Raw genomic sequence first — 20,044 nt, forward strand, 5'->3', positions numbered from 1 at the left:
GTGATAGCTTTACTTAACCACTGTTCTTATTATTTTCTATTTTTCAGAATAAAAAGAGAAACAATTATATCACTAGAACGAGGAAAGATGTGTATTGCTCCAGTTACGAAAAAAATCACTATAGACTACGAAAGAACTGGCTCTTGTGAATCCTTGGTAAGATACTTGAGAATCATTTGAGAAACATGGCATTCCTAATTTACAAGTGTTTGTTTTATTTAGTTTTAGGATTTGGATCAAAGAGTAGGGGTGGTTTTGAAGAGTGGAAACTGGCACTAGTGTTGCCCATCCACCCCATCTAGTGTTTGGTGTTTCTCTGCATTTTCTCAGTGTAACAATAAGAATAATTCAGTTCCTGACAGAAAAAAACGATTACAAAGCCTGAAAAAATGCCAAGAGACGCCAAACGCTAGATAGCGTTGATTTTTTTTGCCGACCCTACCGCCAGTTTTCACTCTTATTCCACTCCTATGAGGAATTATTAAGTATAATGAAAAATATGCTTTGGCCATTCCGTATTAAAAAGCTGCTTGATGGGACAGGCTTTTCGTATTTATGGAATGATGGTATGGGTCCAAGAGATGATATAAATCGTCTGTTGGGACTGAATAGAGTAAGACTAGAAGAGCAAGAAATCCAAAATGGTGGTGTGAACTAGGTCGATCCAAGAGTTTGGTATTATATAGATAAGTTAAATCCATATATGAAATGGAAGTTTTCCGGTTAGCTTTCTAAGGTTATGGATCCAATTGAGAGCAAACTGTCTGCCAGCGGGGAAACAACTTTTTAAAAATTAAGGGAATTACTGAAGCAAAGGAATAATTGCCCTCCCTGCGATGCGGAGGAGGATGGGTTGGGCCATTTTCTTCTGAGTTGCTGCGAGCTATCTCAAATTAGGGGTAAATTGGCTGGAGCTACTTCTTCTTTTTAATGAGCTACTTCTTGGCATTCTTACATCAACGCATCCACAAACGATTGTTATGGTGGGGAATTTTGTGTCGAAGGCGATGGAGGTGAGACACAAATGTCGCGAATAGAAGTAGATATTATTTGGTTTTGATTTTGATGTGTTTGTACGAGCTAGTTAGATGTGTAATCATGACTTTTGTATATGGCCCTCGGGTTTTCCAATACAAATAATTATTGTTATTATTAGTTACCCATACTCTTTGTTTTATATTTTTGTATGGCTAGTATACTGAAGATAATCATGATATTTTTGTTTAGCTAATGCCTGTCATAAAAATCGAGAGAAAAGTGGCAGATGACTTCAGTGCCTCAGAATATGAATTACCACGGGACGCCAAATGGGAATTTCCCCGGAACAGGCTTTTCCTTGGAAAAACACTAGGCGAAGGAGCATTTGGCCACGTGGTTCAAGCTGTTGCAGAAGGTGTTCCACAGCCTTGCACGGAGTCAACAGTTGCAGTAAAAATGTTAAAAGGTGAGTGAGTGGTGAGGGGTTAAAAGTGGAGTATTGAAGGTGAGTGGGTTGCTAAAAGGTGAATGGTGGTCGTAAGGTCAAATAGTGATAAAAAACACCGATTGTCTTGGATAATGCCCTGTATGTATTCTAGTCATATCTACAGAGAAACAATCCTTCTGTGTTAAAGTCAACGTTTTTAAGTGTCTAGGGTAAAACTAGAGAAGAGGTGCTTCTCATTAACTTGGAAAGTATTCTTGCGAAGATAGGTATATTTCCTGTCTTCCTGTAAATTAGACCTAGAGTGTACATCTGTTAGACTGTAGGTCTTGGTAAGGTGGTTTCTACGATTAGACCTGGATTCAATGCAAAATTTCAGTGTGTTTCCATTATAATGACCTATTTTATAGAGTTTTCCAAGCTTTACAAACAGAGAGGTAAGAGATTAAACATTTTATAAAAACAACTCTGTGGTTTAGATCTGTTTCTATTCTGCAAAATTATACAAATTTACTGCTTTGAAAGAAAGGGGATGCTATTGGATGCTTGAGAAGACCTTCTCTAGCCCTAATTAGGGCGTACATCCGCTACTGAAAGCTTCAATTACCAGGAACTACTGCTTTCTAAGCTCGTGAAGTTCTCCTTTTCTATTTTTTTGCCCTTTCCAGCTCAAATTAATTCTAGTAGCTTTTAATAAAAAAGAAATCTTGCAAAATTTATTCGTTACAGTCCTGGCGTTGTTTAATTTTGTTACTAATATAATTTTTAATGTACATAAAAAAAAACGGGTCTATAGGAGAATGATATATATTTATGTTTCTTACTTTTTACTTTAAACTATACTGAATAATATATCACCATCTAGTTGGAATTACTTATTTTGAAAAGAACCGCAATTAAAGTTTTATTGTATTATAAGTCAAACTGATTATTTATTGAATATGTACTCTGGGTTATTTCATTGGTTAAATTTGAGAATAAAAAATTGTTTGGTAGTAAATGTAAATTTAATACCATACTTTCTGAAGATTGAAATAGCTTTTTCAGGTTAAAATACCTATAAATTGCTTGGAAATAATCAAATAAAGTAAATCCGTCCTCAAAAGATGATGCATTTTTGTCTCTTGTTTCGAACATAAGCAGATGTCTTGCTGTCTTGAACTTGTCTTGTAATATGCTGCAAGGTATTCGATTTCCCGTGCCTGATAAGGCACCCTCCACTACGGTAAGCTGAACTGTGTCATCTGTGTCGATTTATGTGTAAACTAATGTAATCTTATCAGACTGCTAAAATCCTACTTATCTTGTCAATTTTTTTCAAATTGTCAAAAAAGATAATTGTCAAAAATTGTCAAATGGTCATATTGTCAAAAAAGATAATTATTCATCAGAATAATAGCTCTTCTGTGAGCTCTTGATATTATTTTTAGTCCATGCTACTGTCAGAACTACTTATAGTTTTTTCTCTATAAAAAAAGAAAAGGATTTTTGATGACTTCCTTGGACTTCAGAAAAGAATAGTATGCACCGGATTTTGTGTGAAAAAAGTATCTTACCCTATACAGCCACCTAATAAACAAGAAGAAGAAGAAACGAAGACTTGCCTTGCACATTTTGTCATTTCCAGACTTATTTACTATGGGCATTACCATAAAGAACAAATATACAAAAAATGAGCCCCTCTCATTGGTTTGTTAAATCAGATTCATTAATTAGTGAGTGTCCAGCTTTACTGTAGGCCGTTTTTAAAATCATTGACCGCTTTAAACTGGGAGAGAAAATTTTCGCCACAATTTCTTGGAATATTCAAAAGTTGCAGTATACACAGGCTACTTTTACGACATTGTTCTAATGCTTGTGTAAGGGACGATTAGTCGTTTTGCCAAACGCGGTATGTCAGAAATATTTTTCTGGCACCTAGAACAGAAAATGGGTAATATCAAAAGCAAAAAGTATAGGCATATTAATGGTATTCATTATATCGTGTTTATGCGGCAGAGCGTTAAACATTTGCTTGTGTAACCCATAAAACCTATTTAAAATATTTGCGGAATAATACATTCGAATTTTACTTAGTCAGTTACCTATAAATGAAGTATTATTTAGTTTATTTAATATTCTGGATAACCATAGGCCTATAACAGTTGGTTGTCATATGCAACGGACTTGAGCAAAATAAGAGTAAGCTAGCTTTGGCATGTGGGGGTTGAAAAGGTTCCCCAACTTAGGATAATTTTGTACATAACTTGTTTGTTTCTTTATTTTCGCATTTGGCGTTTCTCCCCCCCCCCCCCCAAAAAAAATAAAGAAAGAAAAAATTACTTGTAACATCAATATCTATACAATCAAATAACTTGTTGTCTGAACAAAAGATCCACCAATGGAATGTTTGCATAAAAAAAAAAAAAAAATCAAATGATTCAAAAAATCAAAGGTTCGCAAGAAAAGATGATTGTACTTGATTAACCGCATTAGAACAGCACAAAAGAAATAAAAAAAAGAAGAGCCACAAAAGTCCACAGTTGTACAAAAGAGTTTACGTTTAAGTTCATCTCTATGCTTGTTTCACACCAATTGAGTTTGAAAAAAGATGATCTTGTTCTGTTTTTACCGCGCATGTTTGTGCAAAATGTAATATCATCAGTGCAAGCGAATTGTGATATGTCCAGGAGACAGTATAAATATATATACGAACAGTAGAGAAAAGTCCTATACTCTCCATTATTACACATCAATCTAGACCTGTCTTCTTGACTCCGCATCTTCGCGCACGCGCAATAACAAATTTTTAGCGCTTTTATCCGATGGAAAACCAAGTAGCAACTAAAATTACTGCTCTGATGTACTGGGGACTTCCCAGTCAGCGTGCTATGATGTGTGTCATTTTTGAAGAAGGTTTCGCTACTGTTCCTATATTTACTTATGCTGTGGTCCAGGCTTCTGTGCAAGACTGCTGAACCAGAGCTATGTATAGTATTTGATAATAAATTGTGGTTTTGTTATATGACATGTTTGATATCATTTAGAAAACAAAATTTTCTTGCAGAGGGCCATACGGATGCAGAGCTTCTTGACTTAGTTCAAGAAATGGAGCTGCTCAAAATGATTGGTCGCCACATAAACATAATTAATCTGATCGGCGCTTGTACTCAGGATGGTCCGCTATATGTTATCGTCGAATTCGCAGAACATGGAAATTTAAGGGACTTTCTAAGAAAACATAGGTTTGTAAAACTTTCCTATGTAAAAGAGTAATATAAGGAAAAGTATATCTGTCTGTCTTCGAAACATAGCACACAAACCTTTAATAAACCTGACTGAACTATTGGTAGGACTATCTTTGTTCTTTTTTTAAAAGTCGACTTCGGTACACGAAACTGTGGATAGGGACCGAAAAGCAACAGCTTTTGCAAAGATCCTCTAAAATACAATCTTATTTTCCCACTTTCTGTAGACTGGTTATATTGAAATCAGGATGGACTGCTTATACAAAATACGCCAAGCCGTGGTTGTGCTGATGACTACCATAACAGCGACGGGTCCACTGGGCTCAATTTACGGAAGTTATGGGGAAGGGGACAAAGTTTGTTTTTCAAAATATAGTGGGGGGAGGGGCAAAAATAATCTTGATAGGCCTCGTTTTTTCTCATAACATCCCAAAATGAGGATAAGAAAGAAGTCATTAACCCAAGCCACGTCTTATTTTCGTTTTTGAACACATTGAGCTAAATGACGTGAGAATCAACTGCCGACCATAACACATCGTCGATTAAATAGATTGCACGCACATGATCTTTGGGTTGATGTTTTTGCGAGGGGGGGGGTGTATGTTCAAACTTAATAAAAAATTCCAGTTATATCAACTATAAGAATTACATGATAATATGGAACACACCTTAACGGTACGGGAATTGAACACACACCCCACGGAAATTTTACCCTACTCATAAAAACGTAACAAAATGTATATATAAACCAATTTTAATGCATTTTTTAAGCTTTTGTACCCCCGCCCCCTCCCTGAAAAAATCCTGGATGCAGCCTTGGTTCTTATGTTGTTATTCCTGTCAATATTCTCTATTTACGTATAACGGCGTCAATTTATGGAAATTAAGGGGTGTGTGTGTGTAAAAATGTATTTTTCAAATTCTAAGGAGGCTTTTGTAACCCCTCTCTCCCCCGAAAAAAAAGATACCACTGTTTATATATTTATTTTATTTTTACAGACCAGCTTCAGGATATGAGCACGCCATCGGACAGCCATTTGTCATGGGCGGGGGCGTCGATTCCTACCTAGCCAATAAATATAAGCCTTTGTCATAACGGGACTTAGTTTCTTTTGCAAATCAAGTGGCATGCGGCATGGAATACCTCTCTTTAGAAAAGGTATGCACATTCAATTAAAGAAGCTGAGAACCAATTAGCAAACTAAGGAATAATGAGACTCTTTACTAATCATGCCTATGTCATACAAACTAAATTAGTTACCCCAGTATTAAATAAAGCTAAATAATATTTGAAGAAGTGCTAATTTCTCGTTTCATAATGCACAAACATATTTATTACAGACGTTTGACTCATAATCGCCTTTATTCATAATAGTACTTACAGCTAGTTTTACTTTGGATACTGTTTAATCATAAATTTAGACATCCTAAGTATGCAGGAAAGAAATTAGAATGTTTTTTTCCAGTATGAGGGGAGGGGCCTGATACCTTGAGTCAACTATAGTTTTGAATATTTCTCAATATTATTTGTCTCTGTCAATATTGTCTTGGTTATTGGAATCTTTCAGGGGAAATTTCTCCTATCTCCCTTCCCCTGTGTGTAGATATGGTTTTCAGGGACATAAATTTGGCAGGAGAGGTCTAACATAAGTTTTGTTTGTAAGTTTCTTTGTAGTCTAACGTAAGTTTTGTCCCCGGGGGTGGGGATTTTGACTTATTTTGAAGTAATATTCCCTTACTTTCTTTTGAATTTGCCGAGTAAAACAAACATCATGTAATTCAGAATTATATATTACGCAGACATGTAATTTTCGCAATTACTGTCATGTAATTACACAATTATGTATTATAATGTAGAAATTTGGTAATTTTTAAACTTATTATTTCGAACTTGAAGTTAGACTACTACAATCAGCAAATTTTAAGCTTTTTTGTGGTCTTTAGGAAGCTTTTTTGTAGCATGAGTGTTCTCTAGAGGCAGGTGAGGGGGTTATTATCTTCGAATTTCACGTTCAAAACTACTTTTCTTTGTGTTCTGGCAAAACAGGATCTTATAATTTAGCGCCAAAATCAAAATTTGAATTTCAGCTTGGAAACATTTAACATTGTTTATAATTTATACTTTTATGAAAAAAAAGAAATATTTGCACCAAATTTGACTTTATTATTGTGGAAGGATCGTGTCATTTTGTAATATATATTATACCTTTGGTTTTATCGTTTTGTTACACTGCAAGCTCTTTGCTTTCCCTAAGTATTAGTATGGTTTGTTTAGAATTATAGCCAGGATTGTCATATTTTTTCTTTTTATGATGGCTGATGTAAGCTTATTATATTTGTGCTTTTTTTGGCCTTTATTTTCTGGTACGCTATACACGACCGTATTTCCAAGTATTAAGTACTAGTATTATGTAAATGTAGGGTTTCATTTTAGTGTTTTAAGATGGTCGCTTATCTAGGTTAATTTTATTTGTGCCTTTTTGTATTCATGGCCGTATGCTTAGCTTTAAAATACACTTATCAATCTGTCTATTTATAGCTGAATGGTTAGCACGTGACACTCAAAAACCCTTTGTCCGTGAGGACAAGGATTTGAGGTCTGGTTATTTGGTTTAAAAAAAAAAAAGGGTCAGTGGCATGACTGTGTAAGCTCAGCCAGGGTCGACCCAGCTCTAAATGAGTACCTGGAAAAATTTGGGGAAGTTAAACAGGAAGGGTTTGCCAAAGCACAGGACGCCCCCCTCCATTGCACCTCCTTGCCAACGGACCATGAAACTGAGATCAGCACCTTTGGTAGGGATTGCTAAGTCCAATGCCGTATTCTTTACCTTTTTGTCATTTAGGATTGACAGACAGAAATAATTACCCTACCTAGCTCTCAGAACGTTTCTAAGGCTTGCAGAATGACCATTTAAGAATATTTAGGAGATGGGATGCTTGCTGCCTAAGGTATTCGACCGGTTCCCCTTCGCTCGCCCAATGGCACACCTAATTCCAGCAACGTTTCTCGCACCTGCACAGTTTAGAGTCAATGCATAAAGTCGATTTATATATTTTTCCTACCATAAAATTTTATCTCTTTATGGGCTTGATGGTAACATCGAATTCCGAATTTTTAGTATTTGTACAAATTCGAGATACGAGACAATGTCGAACTAATTAACTGGGACTAAACTCCCGTAAAAACAAGAAAGGAAAATAAGCAAAATAGGGTTCATTTAAGTTTGATCGAACCTAGCATTTAAATCTAGTTAAGTAATAGTTCCACAGTCTTCTTTTTTCTTTCTTTTAACTAATGTATGTTTCAGGGATCACAAAAGAGTTAGCCGTCTTAGAACTTGTTGCAACAGAGGCATTACCAGAATTCCTATTTGAAGGAGTTTCAGGTCAGTTGGGGGGGGCGGGGGCGTCCAATTTGGGGAAATGGTTCGGAGTTTATATGTTCAAAGAGACGAGCCCCATGATATTAAATTTTTTGTTTGGGATGGTGAAAAAAGCGCTTCCGTTATATATTAGCTTGAGTTTTTATTTTAATCAATCTTTGGTTTCATAGTTGGAATCCATTTGTGTTTTAACGTACCTACAAACACGGATCAGGAGTGCTAATTCACAAAAATGTAGAAATGGGAGATGGGGGCAAGAATGTTTTGCTTCTAAAAAAAAATTAAGTCACAAAAGGTATTTTTTCAGAATCTGGGATGGGGGTTGTATTTTTTTTTTCAATGGAAATACCAACTGACTTTTTTTTCAAAATTCAGAAGGGGTAATTGCCCCCTGCTTCCACCCCTCAATTGGTGCCCTTGGAATGAATGGGTTGAGTTAATTGACTGATGGTGCTCTCAAGGCAGAAATGTAGTTTGGGTTTTCAGCGCCTGGGGACAATGTCGGTTTTTTTGCCCCCTCTTACCATCTCTACCACAATATATGTAAACAAAATCTGGTTTGTTTTAGGCTATAAAAAAACCAGTTTGCCCCCGCCCCCCCCCCCTCAGAGGCTGTGCCTATATACAGACCGTGCTCCCTTTCCCCCCTTCTAGTTACCCCACTGTCTGAAGGCCTCTCTGAACAATATTGAAAAATTACGGTCTAAAGCATACTTTTCATCTCTTCCGAATCCCCTACCCCAAGATCCTTAAATAACCCCTGCCTCCAAGCTCCGACCTATGTTTGTGAACTAACGCATAAGCTTGTTGTTATAAGGTCAATAAAATTGCAAAAAACCTTACTATAACCAGATTGTTTGTTTTAGTGCATACATCGAGACTTAGCTGCGAGAAACGTACTGGTCTCTGAAGATTATGTTATAAAAATTGCTGATTTTGGATTAGCGCGTGATATCCACTACCATGATTACTATAGAAAGACTACAGATGGTAGGCTGCCTGTGAAGTGGATGGCCCCCGAAGCACTCTTCAAAAGAGTATATACTTCACAATCTGACGTGTAAGCTTTTTTTAATATTAACTTATGGTGCAATTGAGTATGGTGCAATTGTTTATGGTGCAATTGAGTTTTGGTTTGTGTGTATGTTCTTTTCTGAGTGCTTATTTCTTCATGATTTCAACTCAAACCGGATTAGTCAGGGTTTTTTATTTCGTATAGCTAGTATTTTTATGCAACTATTAACTGTAGAAGTATAAGAAACGTAAAAAATATCAAAAACACAAACCTTCTATTTCCTTTATTTTACTAGGTTTTCTTAAAAATGGAAGAATATTTATTTTCTGCACTAATGACTACTTCTTTATATCATAAAAAACAAATTAATTAAATTAATTTAGAAAAAAACAATAGTAATAATTTTACCATGTCCAAAACGAAAGAGCCTATCTGACATGTTCCCCCCAAAAATTCCCACGATGTCTCAACATTGTGTTTTTGAGTATCATCCTGTGGGTTCAGATTCCCATTTTTTTCCTTCAGATAGCCCCTATTTTTCAGATTCACCACGCGCAACTGGGTGTATCTGAAAATAGTGATCAGAACGAAAACGTATATTTGAAGTTTGAAATCTTTCTGGAATAATTCGAGACACTTCAATAAATGTTATGTCTAACAGCCAAAATATGGCAGGAAAAATATATATATAAAAAAGAAGCAAAAATACATTCTCATTTGTTCAGACTGTTCTTGATTCTTTGTTTATTCTTTATCTCTTATTAAGTACTACTTGAATAATAATTATTATTCAAGTATTACTTTGTCCTATCTGCTGGAATTGGCTTTGAGGGACGAGAATTAAAGGGTTTATCTGAAGTTTCCAATTTCTTATAATTTCGAACATTATCATGTTTACCAGATATTTATTGTAGAAAAGAGCTAGAAGTACTATGCGGTTTTCATAAAAAACAAAAAATGGGAGTATTCAAGGCCATATCAGGGACTTTTGTTTGGGGGGGGGGGTTAAAAAAACTGACGAACGTATAAAAAATGTGTATATTTTGGTTAATTTTTTAAGAATCGGACACAAATATGGGGAGGGGGATACGGCCTTGCGCAAGCAATTTCTAAAAGGTTATTTTAGTTTCATTAACAAATTTGATAATGGCCAGCTAGCTTTGGTATGACAATTTATGCATGTCCATTGGTAATTTACATTCAAAAGCGGGGATAAAAAAAGAAGATTAATAGACTCCTACACTGATAGCTGTATTTACTAAGTATCTAAAAGAACTATCTTTAGCCATTATTTTCTTTATTTCGTATAAATCCAAATTACCACTTGAATTCCCGCTTGTGATTTACAATTAGTAGCAGCTTTGAAGTTTTAATTATACTACTAATTACCTAGTAATGAACTTACATTATAATTCTTCCTATTTAATTATACACAAACAAAAAGGGGTATATTATTATTAAAATGAGCCTTGCTTTTCTGCTAAGGTATTATATGGCTTTTCCAGACAGTGATTGAACTAATTGTATATTTTTAAGGATAAATGTCACATGCTTACGGGTGGTCGTCTGTTCTAACGCATGTCTTGTTTAATTGGGGAACAATTATTCTTTTTCCCTTATTGTAGGTGGTCATTTGGAGTACTTATGTGGGAAATCATGACGCTAGGTGGCACTCCGTATCCAACAATTCCAAATATGGAAAGGTTATTTCAACTGCTTAGAGAGGGACATAGAATGGAGAAGCCAACTGCCTGTTCGCTTGAATTGTAAGTTTTGTTTATTTTTCTGCTCACCAGGTCCATCCATGATGCATATAATTAAAATAGTTATAATTTTATAACAATAGAAAAAAAAGAGGTTTGATCAAAAAAGCAAAAAAGTACTATTTGAATTTAATCTAGATAATATTTATATGTTGCTTTTTTGGGAGAGGGAGGATTCACAAAGTCGTGGCTCAAGTCATAAAGGCCCATTGGCACCACACTAAAAACAAAACAAATAATAATGTAATACCAATGGTTGCTTGGCTATTAGTTTCTCCTCGGGTGTGGTGTTATTATATAGGGTATGCTCTTTTTATCGTTTATAGAAGAGAATCTCTTTGTAGTGTCGAGTTGTCCACCATAATCCCCCCCCCCACTATCCCCAGAACCTCACCAGTCAGCTTCAGGCCAGCTTAGACAGGTAACATTCGTCCAGCTTAGGCAGGTAAAAGTCGTAAAAGAGAAGGGAGAGTCAATCAACCTTTCGCCAGCCATCAATGGCAAGTGGCGCTAGATCCTCAGAACTGATAAGGGCAAGGGAACTTCTTTTTCTTGCTTTAGGCTGCTCCTCAAGCATCAGGTCTTGCACCACGGTTGGCAGAAGTAAAAAAGTTTAAAAAAAATTTTTCACAAGTATTTGCAAAATTTGGCAAAAAAGGCATAAATGGCATGGATTTAAAGGATTCATGAAGAGTGAATCCATCAAATAATTTTACTATATGCTTGCAAGAGGAAAGAGAGAGTAGGGCGCTCTTGTTTATTCAGGGATGAATTTAAAATAACATACATTCTTACAGTATTTTGGAACGTTGACGCTGTACCAGTCTCAAATAGTTCTTTGCTGCAATTTAGTTCCATACAGACTGACCCACTAAGTTTGAACGCTTTCCTTTCTCTTCCCTCAGAAATTCTGAACTTCATAACACATCCAGAGAGGGATCACTGGGTCTCGACTCCCTCTCTACCCCTGAAAAGTGAAAGAAATTTGATAAGAGGGTCTTACGCAATTTCGTCATGTAGTTGCCCAAATAAAAATATGTGTTGTAGACCCCAATGAAATATTTAGACTGTTACGGTTTTTCAATATATTCGTCCATTTTTTCTTCGTTAATTTTTTCCTTCGATTTTCTGCCGCCCCTGTCCCAATAAAATTCCCGTAGATGTCTCTGATTCTAGACCTCACCCCTTCCCAGTCTCGAATTTTGGCACTGCTTTACGTCGTGATCTTCAATGAGCTTATAAGCTTTTGATTAGACTAGACAAAACAAAATAGTTCTTACGTAATTTAATTTTCGTTCTGCTTAAAGATAAGCTCTCTGGAGATATTCGGTTAATCACACTAATATTGCAAAGAATAAAAAAAATAATCTATCCTATTTTATTGCCTGTAACCTCAAGGTTAACAACAAACTGAAGAATGGTGCCATGAATTGCCTTTTCGCTTTTCAATATTTCGTGACAAATGTAAATTCTTGTTACTTAAACGCGAAATTACAGAATTACATCATTACTATTTTTATGTGAGATAATTAACTTTTGAAAAAGACAAATTAAGATTCGTTTTGACATTCTTTTCACTAAAATTTGGACGCCATTTTGAATACGGTGAAATTTTATTTAACCTTTTGAGCTTTTAATGAAGTCTATTTTATAGTTTTTAGGCTCTTTAAGAGTTTGGAATAACCGTTGATCTTTTTAAGTTAAGAAAAATTGTTGGAACTCTAAAGGCCAGAAAGTTTTTTTTCTAGTAAAATAGGACGAAATTATTTTGTACCTGTTTCCAACTGTTCGCTTTTTGTTATTTTGTTTGAAGAGTGTACGGAGTATACTTTTAAATTCTTAAAAATATATAAAAAATTAATGAAAATCTTCTGGCTCACTTTGAACTTTTGGTTACCTATTCCAGATCATTATTTATTTATCAAGGGACTAAGCCACCTAACAAGTAGCTGTGAATAAAACCACTCTCTTTAATTCTCTCTCTCTCACTCTTCCTTTCTATCATTTTCTCTCTCTCCTCTCCCCGCTCCCCCTCTCTCTCCCCTCTCTTTCCCCCTCTCCCCTCTCTTGTCTCTCCCCCTTTTTTCTCTTCTCCCCCTTTCTCTCCTCTCCCTCTTTCTCTCCTCTCTCTCCCCTTCTCTCCTCTCCCCTTTCTCTTCCCTCTCTCCCTTTCTCTCCTCTCCCCCTTTCTCTCCTTTCTCTACCCCTTCCTCTCCTCTCACTCTCCCCTTTTCTCTCTTCTCTCATCACCTGCATTTGGTCTAATTTTTAATGTTATGAGAAAACCAACTCAGCAAGGGAAAAATATAATCTTTAACATTTACCGTTGATATTTCACATACATAAAAATTTTTGTTTGTTTTGATGTTTTTACTGAAAATGGTGCCCATTATGTGCTTACCTCTGTCTGAAAAAAAAAAATACTAGCGTAATTGACTATCTGTTGTTTGGCTTGGGGCTAGTGAAGCAAACGGTAGGCATTGAGGTTCCACGAATTACCGAGTCAGATCATTTTCCTGCGGAGAGTAAACTAAGGCTTATAATGGCAATTTCAAGAAAAATGATGTAGGTAATTTTGAAGACCAGACTGCCTTTACATGACAATAAATAAAAGTTCGAATAGACGTAAATCCTTTTATTAGACACTGACAATAACAATCACAAAATATACTGGATTTATCGGTCAAATGTATAGTGACCGTCATCAGCAGAGTATTTCTACTGATGACAGGCATTGTACATGTGACCGAAATGTCCAATAGAGAGAAATACTCTGCTGATGACGGTCACTGTAGATGTAACCGAAATATCCAGTATATTTTGTGATTGTTATTGTCACTGTCTGATAAAAGGATTTATCCCTATTCGAAATTTTATTTATCCTAAAAAAATGGAAGTAGAGAAAAAGAGAAGTGATAGAAAGGAAAATAGGATTATTATAGAAAGCCTGTAAAGACCAAGTGGAGTGGTGGGGAATTGGAATTGATGGGAAATACATTTTGAAGGGCCGAGGTAATTGAGACATTTGAAAACATGTACATCATCGATTGACGTTGATATTACATTGAGTGAATTGGGTTCAATTATTTATCAATGTGCCCAAAAGTCTGAAACGATAAATAAGACAACTAAGTTCAATTTGTTTATAATGAGTGCAATATAAAAAAATATTTAGGAGATCGTTTAGAGTCAGTTAATAATTGTTCTTTAAATAAGGAAAAGGAAGGCTTAATGTTGAAGGTTATAAGAATAGAGAATCTAATAGGTTCTAAGGTGAGAGAATCCAATAGGTTGATCAGAGGAAAAAAGCAAGAGATGTTTGGAGAAGAACAGACGGAGTTTGAGCAAGTATTTGATTTGAGTAATAAAACGGATTTCGTGGTTGCAGCGGCAGCTGCAACTTAGTAAAAGACGAACCTTGGCCAATAGTAACCCAAAATAAATTATGAAACCAAGTCGTATCAAAATAACAAGTGTACCATTTGAATCGCCATGGTCGAAAATCCTATACATGAAACTTACGGTTCCCTGGTTTGAACAACAAGGAAAATCAATTTTTTCATGGAAGCACTTACGTGTTCTCTTTTTTTTTCCCATTTTTTCCTTCTCCTCTGCTAGAGGGGCACTGGAATATAATAGAGAGCTGATTAAGGGCTCATGTTAAAGATAATTGCTATATCTAGTGCCTTTATAATTAGCAAAATACAATATTTAAAATAAAGTTAATTTTTTGACAAAAAACTGCATCTTCGAAGACAAGATGAACGAAGTCATAATCTTCTAGTCAAAAATGAAGTGAAAAGATGATAAAAGAGTAGTTCTATGAGATATCCCCAAGGTCGTATCTGCGGTGGGGGTTAGGGGGTTTGAATCCACCCTGGAAATGTTTATCCGACTCGTAAAACGTGGCAAAATGAATATAAACAAAGTTTTGATGTGTTTAAAAAAAATTGTACCCCCCCCCCCAAAAAAAAAACAAAACAAAAACAAACCTGAATACGTTCTTTTTTATCCCAGCAGCTGATACTTAGCCAAGTTGTTTAGAGAGTATTGAGGGTGAAAGCATAGAATTAAGCATTCTAAATTGTTTTGTGTTTTCATGAGAGAAAAGGATTGTGATTTGGTAAGGGAAACCACGTCTGAGGAGATTAGGAGGGTTGTTAAGTATATGAAAGAAGGGTCCGAACCAGGAGCAGAGGGGGTGCCTGCAGTTGTGGTAAATATATATCTTGTTAAATAATTGCCAGTGTTAGTGATTATGTTTGATAGAATTATTAGTAATGGAGTATGGCCTTTTCTAGAATAATATTAAATGAAAAAGCAAGTTTTTTCAACTGAAAGTAAGGGGCAACATTTAAACTTAAAACGAACAGAAATTATTACGTATATGAGGGGGTTTGCCCCTCTTCAATATCTCGCTCTTGCTGGGAAATCAGGCGCCCATTTAAGGAAAATTCCCTTCCCCCATGAAAAATGCCTTCATGGAAATATCCTACCATGTAACCGCTTCCCAAACCCCCCCCCCCCCCCCAGAAAAAAATACTCCTGAAAACGTCTGTATACTTCCCAATAACCGATACTATATGTAAACAATGGGCAAAGTTCATAACTTGCAGCCCTTCCCCCCGGCACTGTGGGGGATTAAGTCATCCTCAGAAACATAGTTGTTAAGATTTTTGACTAGGCTGAACAAAATGACTATATCAAAGTTAACGGGTGACTTTGGGTAAAAAATGTGAGTGTGAGGGGGCCTATTGTCCCTCCAATTTTTTGATTACTTAAAAAGGCCACTAGACCTTTTAATTTTTGTTCAAATGAGCCCTCTCGAGATATTCTAGGACCACTGGGTCGATACGATTACCCCTGGGAAAAAAAAAACAAAAAACAAAAAAACAAATGAACACGCATCCGTTATCTTTCTTCTGGCAAAAATACAAAATTCCACATTTTTCCATATACGAGCTTGAAACCGCTACAGTAGGGTTCTCTGATTCGCTGAATCTGATGGTGTGATTTTCAATAAAGTTCTATGTCTTTTAGGGGTTGTATCCCCCTTTTTTTGAAAATAAGACACATTTTTTCAAGCTCGTAGCTTTTGATGGGTATCTATTGGTATCAAAATTCCGTGTTTTAGAGTTTTGGTTACTATGGAGCCGGGTCGCTTCTTACTTACAGTTCGTTACTACGAACTCTTTGATAACGGGTATTAAGAATTTTCCGCTGCATAAAAGGGTTTTTCTATCGAAAATCCTGCCAATTCTACATTATGGAGCAGGGATTTGGGAACATGAGAAAGCTGCTCAGATTGAATGTATTCAATTAGTTTACTTTAAGAGATTGTATAGGCTGCATAGGACGACTCCTTCCCAGTATTTGAATGGTGAACTAGGTAAATGGCCACCAAAAAATTGCAGACTAGCCTCAGTGATAAAATATTGCTAAAAGTGGTTTAGTTACCGAGTGATAGGTTGCTTAAAGCAGCCTATGAAGAATTACTTTCCCAGGGAAATGACAGTTTAAAATGAAAGATATTTTAGATTAAACGAGGTTTTCTTTTGTTTAGAATGAAGTTAGATAACCTATGGATATATATGTGAATTTGGCAAATGAGATTATGATTGTGCTAGAAAATGAAAGGATCAAGAAACGGAGTGAGGAGGCAAAGAACCCTGGAAGCGTTAAAGGATGTTTAGGTAGTTTATGGGTAGGAGTTCTACCTTCAGATGAATTTACCTGGTAGATATCTCACTTACTGGGTGCACCTCACAACTGGCCTTCAAATTGGAGCAATATTTAAAACGTTTACAAAAGAAAAAAGTTGTAAAGAAGACGGACATAATTTCCCGCTTTAAGAAGATGAGGAGGAGGATTTGGTACATTTCTTGATCGGGTGTCAGGGAATTTCACGCTAATGGAAGGTATACTAGGGGAAAAAAATTGCTACTTCCAGATGTCTTAAAAATTAGTCTCCACAATTTGTCTGTAGAATAGCGAGGTATCTTGAAAATGTGTTTATTAAAAGGAAGTCTTAGGTTATTAATTAAATGAACGGTTTCATTCATTTGATTCATTTATGTATTATCTATGGGATAGGAATTTGGAAGAGTAGAGATCGCTGATGCGCGTTCATATCTCTTTTTTTGTACATGACCTTTTTTTTTTACTTTAAATACACTTTACTTCTTTATTTCTATGCAAATTTACCTGGATTGTTCGAATGGGTATGAAATATCACCCCTCCCCCGATTTATATTCCTACGTCCGTGCAATATTTGACCTTCAGGAAATAATATATTTTTTCAGTATGATAGGTTGACAAAGCTGCAACTTATGCACAGATTCAAAATAATTTCATAAGGGGAATTTGGACTGATCTTTCGGAAAAAGCACCTTTAATCTATTCAATACATTACTATATTTATTTCAGGTATTTACTTATGAGAGATTGTTGGCAATTTGAGCCTGATAAGAGGCCAACATTTACAGAGCTAGTGGAGGACTTGGATAGGATTATGTCCCTCTCCTCGACCGACGTAAGTTTGTTTTTTTATTATATATCTCTCTATTTAAATCACAGCATAAATATTATACAATATGGAAAATTTGGTTCAGAAATGGGACATGTCACAGCGCGCGGAAATGGAGGTTTCCCTTTGTGTCACAGTAATAGCTTCAGTTACTTCTTGGCATTCCCACCGCAATGTGCTAAAAATTTGTCAGTGCACACGCGCGAAAGTGGAGTCATGAGAAATGTGCGAGACTGATCTGTCCCAAAAATCTTAACGATGAAGATAGGAATTTTTTATACTGTATAATATTTATGTTGTGATTTAAACCCGTCAATAATTGAGTTGCTTTAATTTTCGAAGACTGATACAGTAACTTTTATGTATCGTCAATATTCTTTTTACTCTAAAAAGTTTTTTTAATATTTGGTGAACTGTTCAAAAATTTGAGTGGAATTGGCTCTTGAAGGGGGAAGTTAGGTAAAGTTCTCTTTTTTTAGATTTTAGTGTTACCTTTGAGTAGGGGCTGGGCAACAAGTCCATTCCAAAATATCCTTGATTTGAAAGTCCGATTTCTATTGAAAAACAAGTCCCAAATATACAAGTCCGCAGTTTCTTCAATAAACTTTGCTTCTCCCCTAAATGGTACAATAATGTGTTCTAACTTTAAAACACAAGAAGCCAAGATATTTCTATGGATATATTACAGTTTTTATTTTCTGCGATTTCAATCGGTTCATTTATTACAAATTTGATCGTCTACAAAAAACCTTCTGAAGGCTATATTTTTTCACAAGCAAAACTCATCCGCGTCTTTCTTCCCCCCTTTAATCGCTATCCTAATAGTCAATGGTATACGTTAAGAGTTTATGGAAGATACACTTGTTTTTTCTAAATTTTTAAAAGGCTTTTGTCGATAAAATTTTCCATGCAGAGTCGCTGTTTTTTCAAAGTCAAAAAGATATACTTCATTTTAATCTGAAATGTCAGCGTTCTTTTGTGGTACTAAGTCAACTGGAGACACACTCACCCCATTATTCACATTAACCTTTCTATCTCTTTTCTTTTTTTTCTCCCTTTATATACCTGGGATTTCATCCTATTTGCCTCTCTTTCCCTCTTCTTCTCTAACCCTGTATCTCGTCTTATTTTTGAGAATATTTTTTTTGTCGGATTTTTGCTTATTAATTTCTTGAAGGTTAATAGATTAGAGCTACGGAAGAGCTTGATAGCTTAAGAGAAGAGGGAAACATTTTCCCATTTTCCCAAACAAAATTCGATTCTAAATGAAGTTATAAGTCTAGCAAGCCAAAATCCTCCCGAATTTTGATCTGAAGAACCCCTCTACTACTACTAACAAATCACTGCAGTACCAAGCTTTCTGTGGCCAACACAGCTACAGACGCTCCTCCTTTATCCCAATCTAATCACAGCCTCCCTCTTTGCACCCTCCAAAGAAGTTGCTATTTCCCATAAATCTTTCCTTACGACATCCACTCGCCTTAGCAATTTGAAAAAACAGGAGTTCCAATAAATAAATACAATATATGTTCTATATAATAAAGGAGAAATATGTTGACATATAAACCGGCCAACAGTGCTACCAGGCCCATGTTTACAATAGGCCCGGGCATAGAGGCGTACAATGCAAGGGGATGCGATAAGTTATCACTGAGCGATTTTTTTTCTTGACAAAAGCTGAATTGATGCGATTTATGGGCAAAGTGCCAGGCGCACTTTGCTGCTGTGCTGCCTGTTCACATAAAAGGGATTTTAAAACAACGCAGGGATTCCATAGCCGCTTATAAACTGTTAGATGTCTCCCAAGAATGGCACCTGTGAGTTCAGTATCACCTCTCTCTTTCATTAATTTTGGCTCATAATTTGCAAAATGTTATGTACTTCCACTACCCCTGAATTTTCGGAGATTTCCAAGAAATCTCGCAAAAAACGGGGCGGCAAAAACGCTTGGGCCTAAAAGCGCCAAAGCTTTAAATCCGGCCCTGAGTGCCGCACATTCGGCAAGCAAAAATGAGCCCAGAATATGTGTGTATAGCAACAAGGAAGTGTGCGACTTTAATTTAGTAACTATATAAAACAAATCCTGTATTTAATTTTAAGTTGTTCGGTTTATATGGAAAGTCTACTATAAAATACTATGAAAACGTTGATAGGTACATGGCTCCGGATTAACATCCAGTTCTAACTGTGAAATTTTTGAGAACCTTCTATTCTTTATCTATCTCTATGGTTGCAATATACTTCTTTAGATCTTCAGTAAAGAATTATTTTTTTTTTTTTAGGAATACTTGGATATGGGTTTTTGTAGTGCAGACACTCCATTATCTGGTTGTCCTGATGAGTGTGATCCTAGTTCACATTTTTTGATGAGCAACTGAATTTTGAAGCTAACTAATGAAACATACTAGTCGATAATTTACAATTATAAGGTGCTATTTTCTGTGTCATTGTGCTCTTATCCCACTAGAAAGTACAAAAGTGAAGAACACATCAATGGAGTGTGCGATTTTGCCGTAAGCTGCTGTGATGCTTGCCTTCATGTTTTGATTACGATTTCAAAATTATTCTGAGCCGTGATTCAAGGCCCTCGCCGGGATGGGGGGGGATATCGGGTTTGTGGCTCCCCCCCCGGGTATATTTGTGAAACAACTGTAAATGTACAAAAAAATGCCTTTAAACCACTTTCTGATTTGTTTTTTAAAGTGT

The 20,044-nt window shown here is 35.9% G+C and overlaps 1 protein-coding gene across 1 annotated transcript in view; it reads left to right on the forward strand.

The window, feature by feature from the left end:
• The window catches only part of LOC148953107 (fibroblast growth factor receptor 4-like), a 140,973-nt gene extending 121,257 nt beyond the window's left edge, over positions 1–19,716 (forward strand). The window contains 8 exon segments of the mRNA XM_089087869.1: positions 48–156; positions 1,228–1,444; positions 4,470–4,647; positions 5,650–5,809; positions 8,900–9,093; positions 10,674–10,814; positions 17,239–17,563; positions 19,621–19,716. Coding sequence (XP_088943995.1) covers positions 48–156; positions 1,228–1,444; positions 4,470–4,647; positions 5,650–5,809; positions 8,900–9,093; positions 10,674–10,814; positions 17,239–17,563; positions 19,621–19,716 — 1,420 coding nt within the window.
• Positions 19,717–20,044: the final 328 nt, after the last annotated feature.

This window comes from Artemia sp. Qi Xiang Cuo, chromosome 4, assembly GCF_049724085.1.
Source record: "Artemia sp. Qi Xiang Cuo chromosome 4, ASM4972408v1, whole genome shotgun sequence".
Lineage (NCBI taxonomy): Eukaryota > Metazoa > Arthropoda > Branchiopoda > Anostraca > Artemiidae > Artemia > Artemia sp. Qi Xiang Cuo.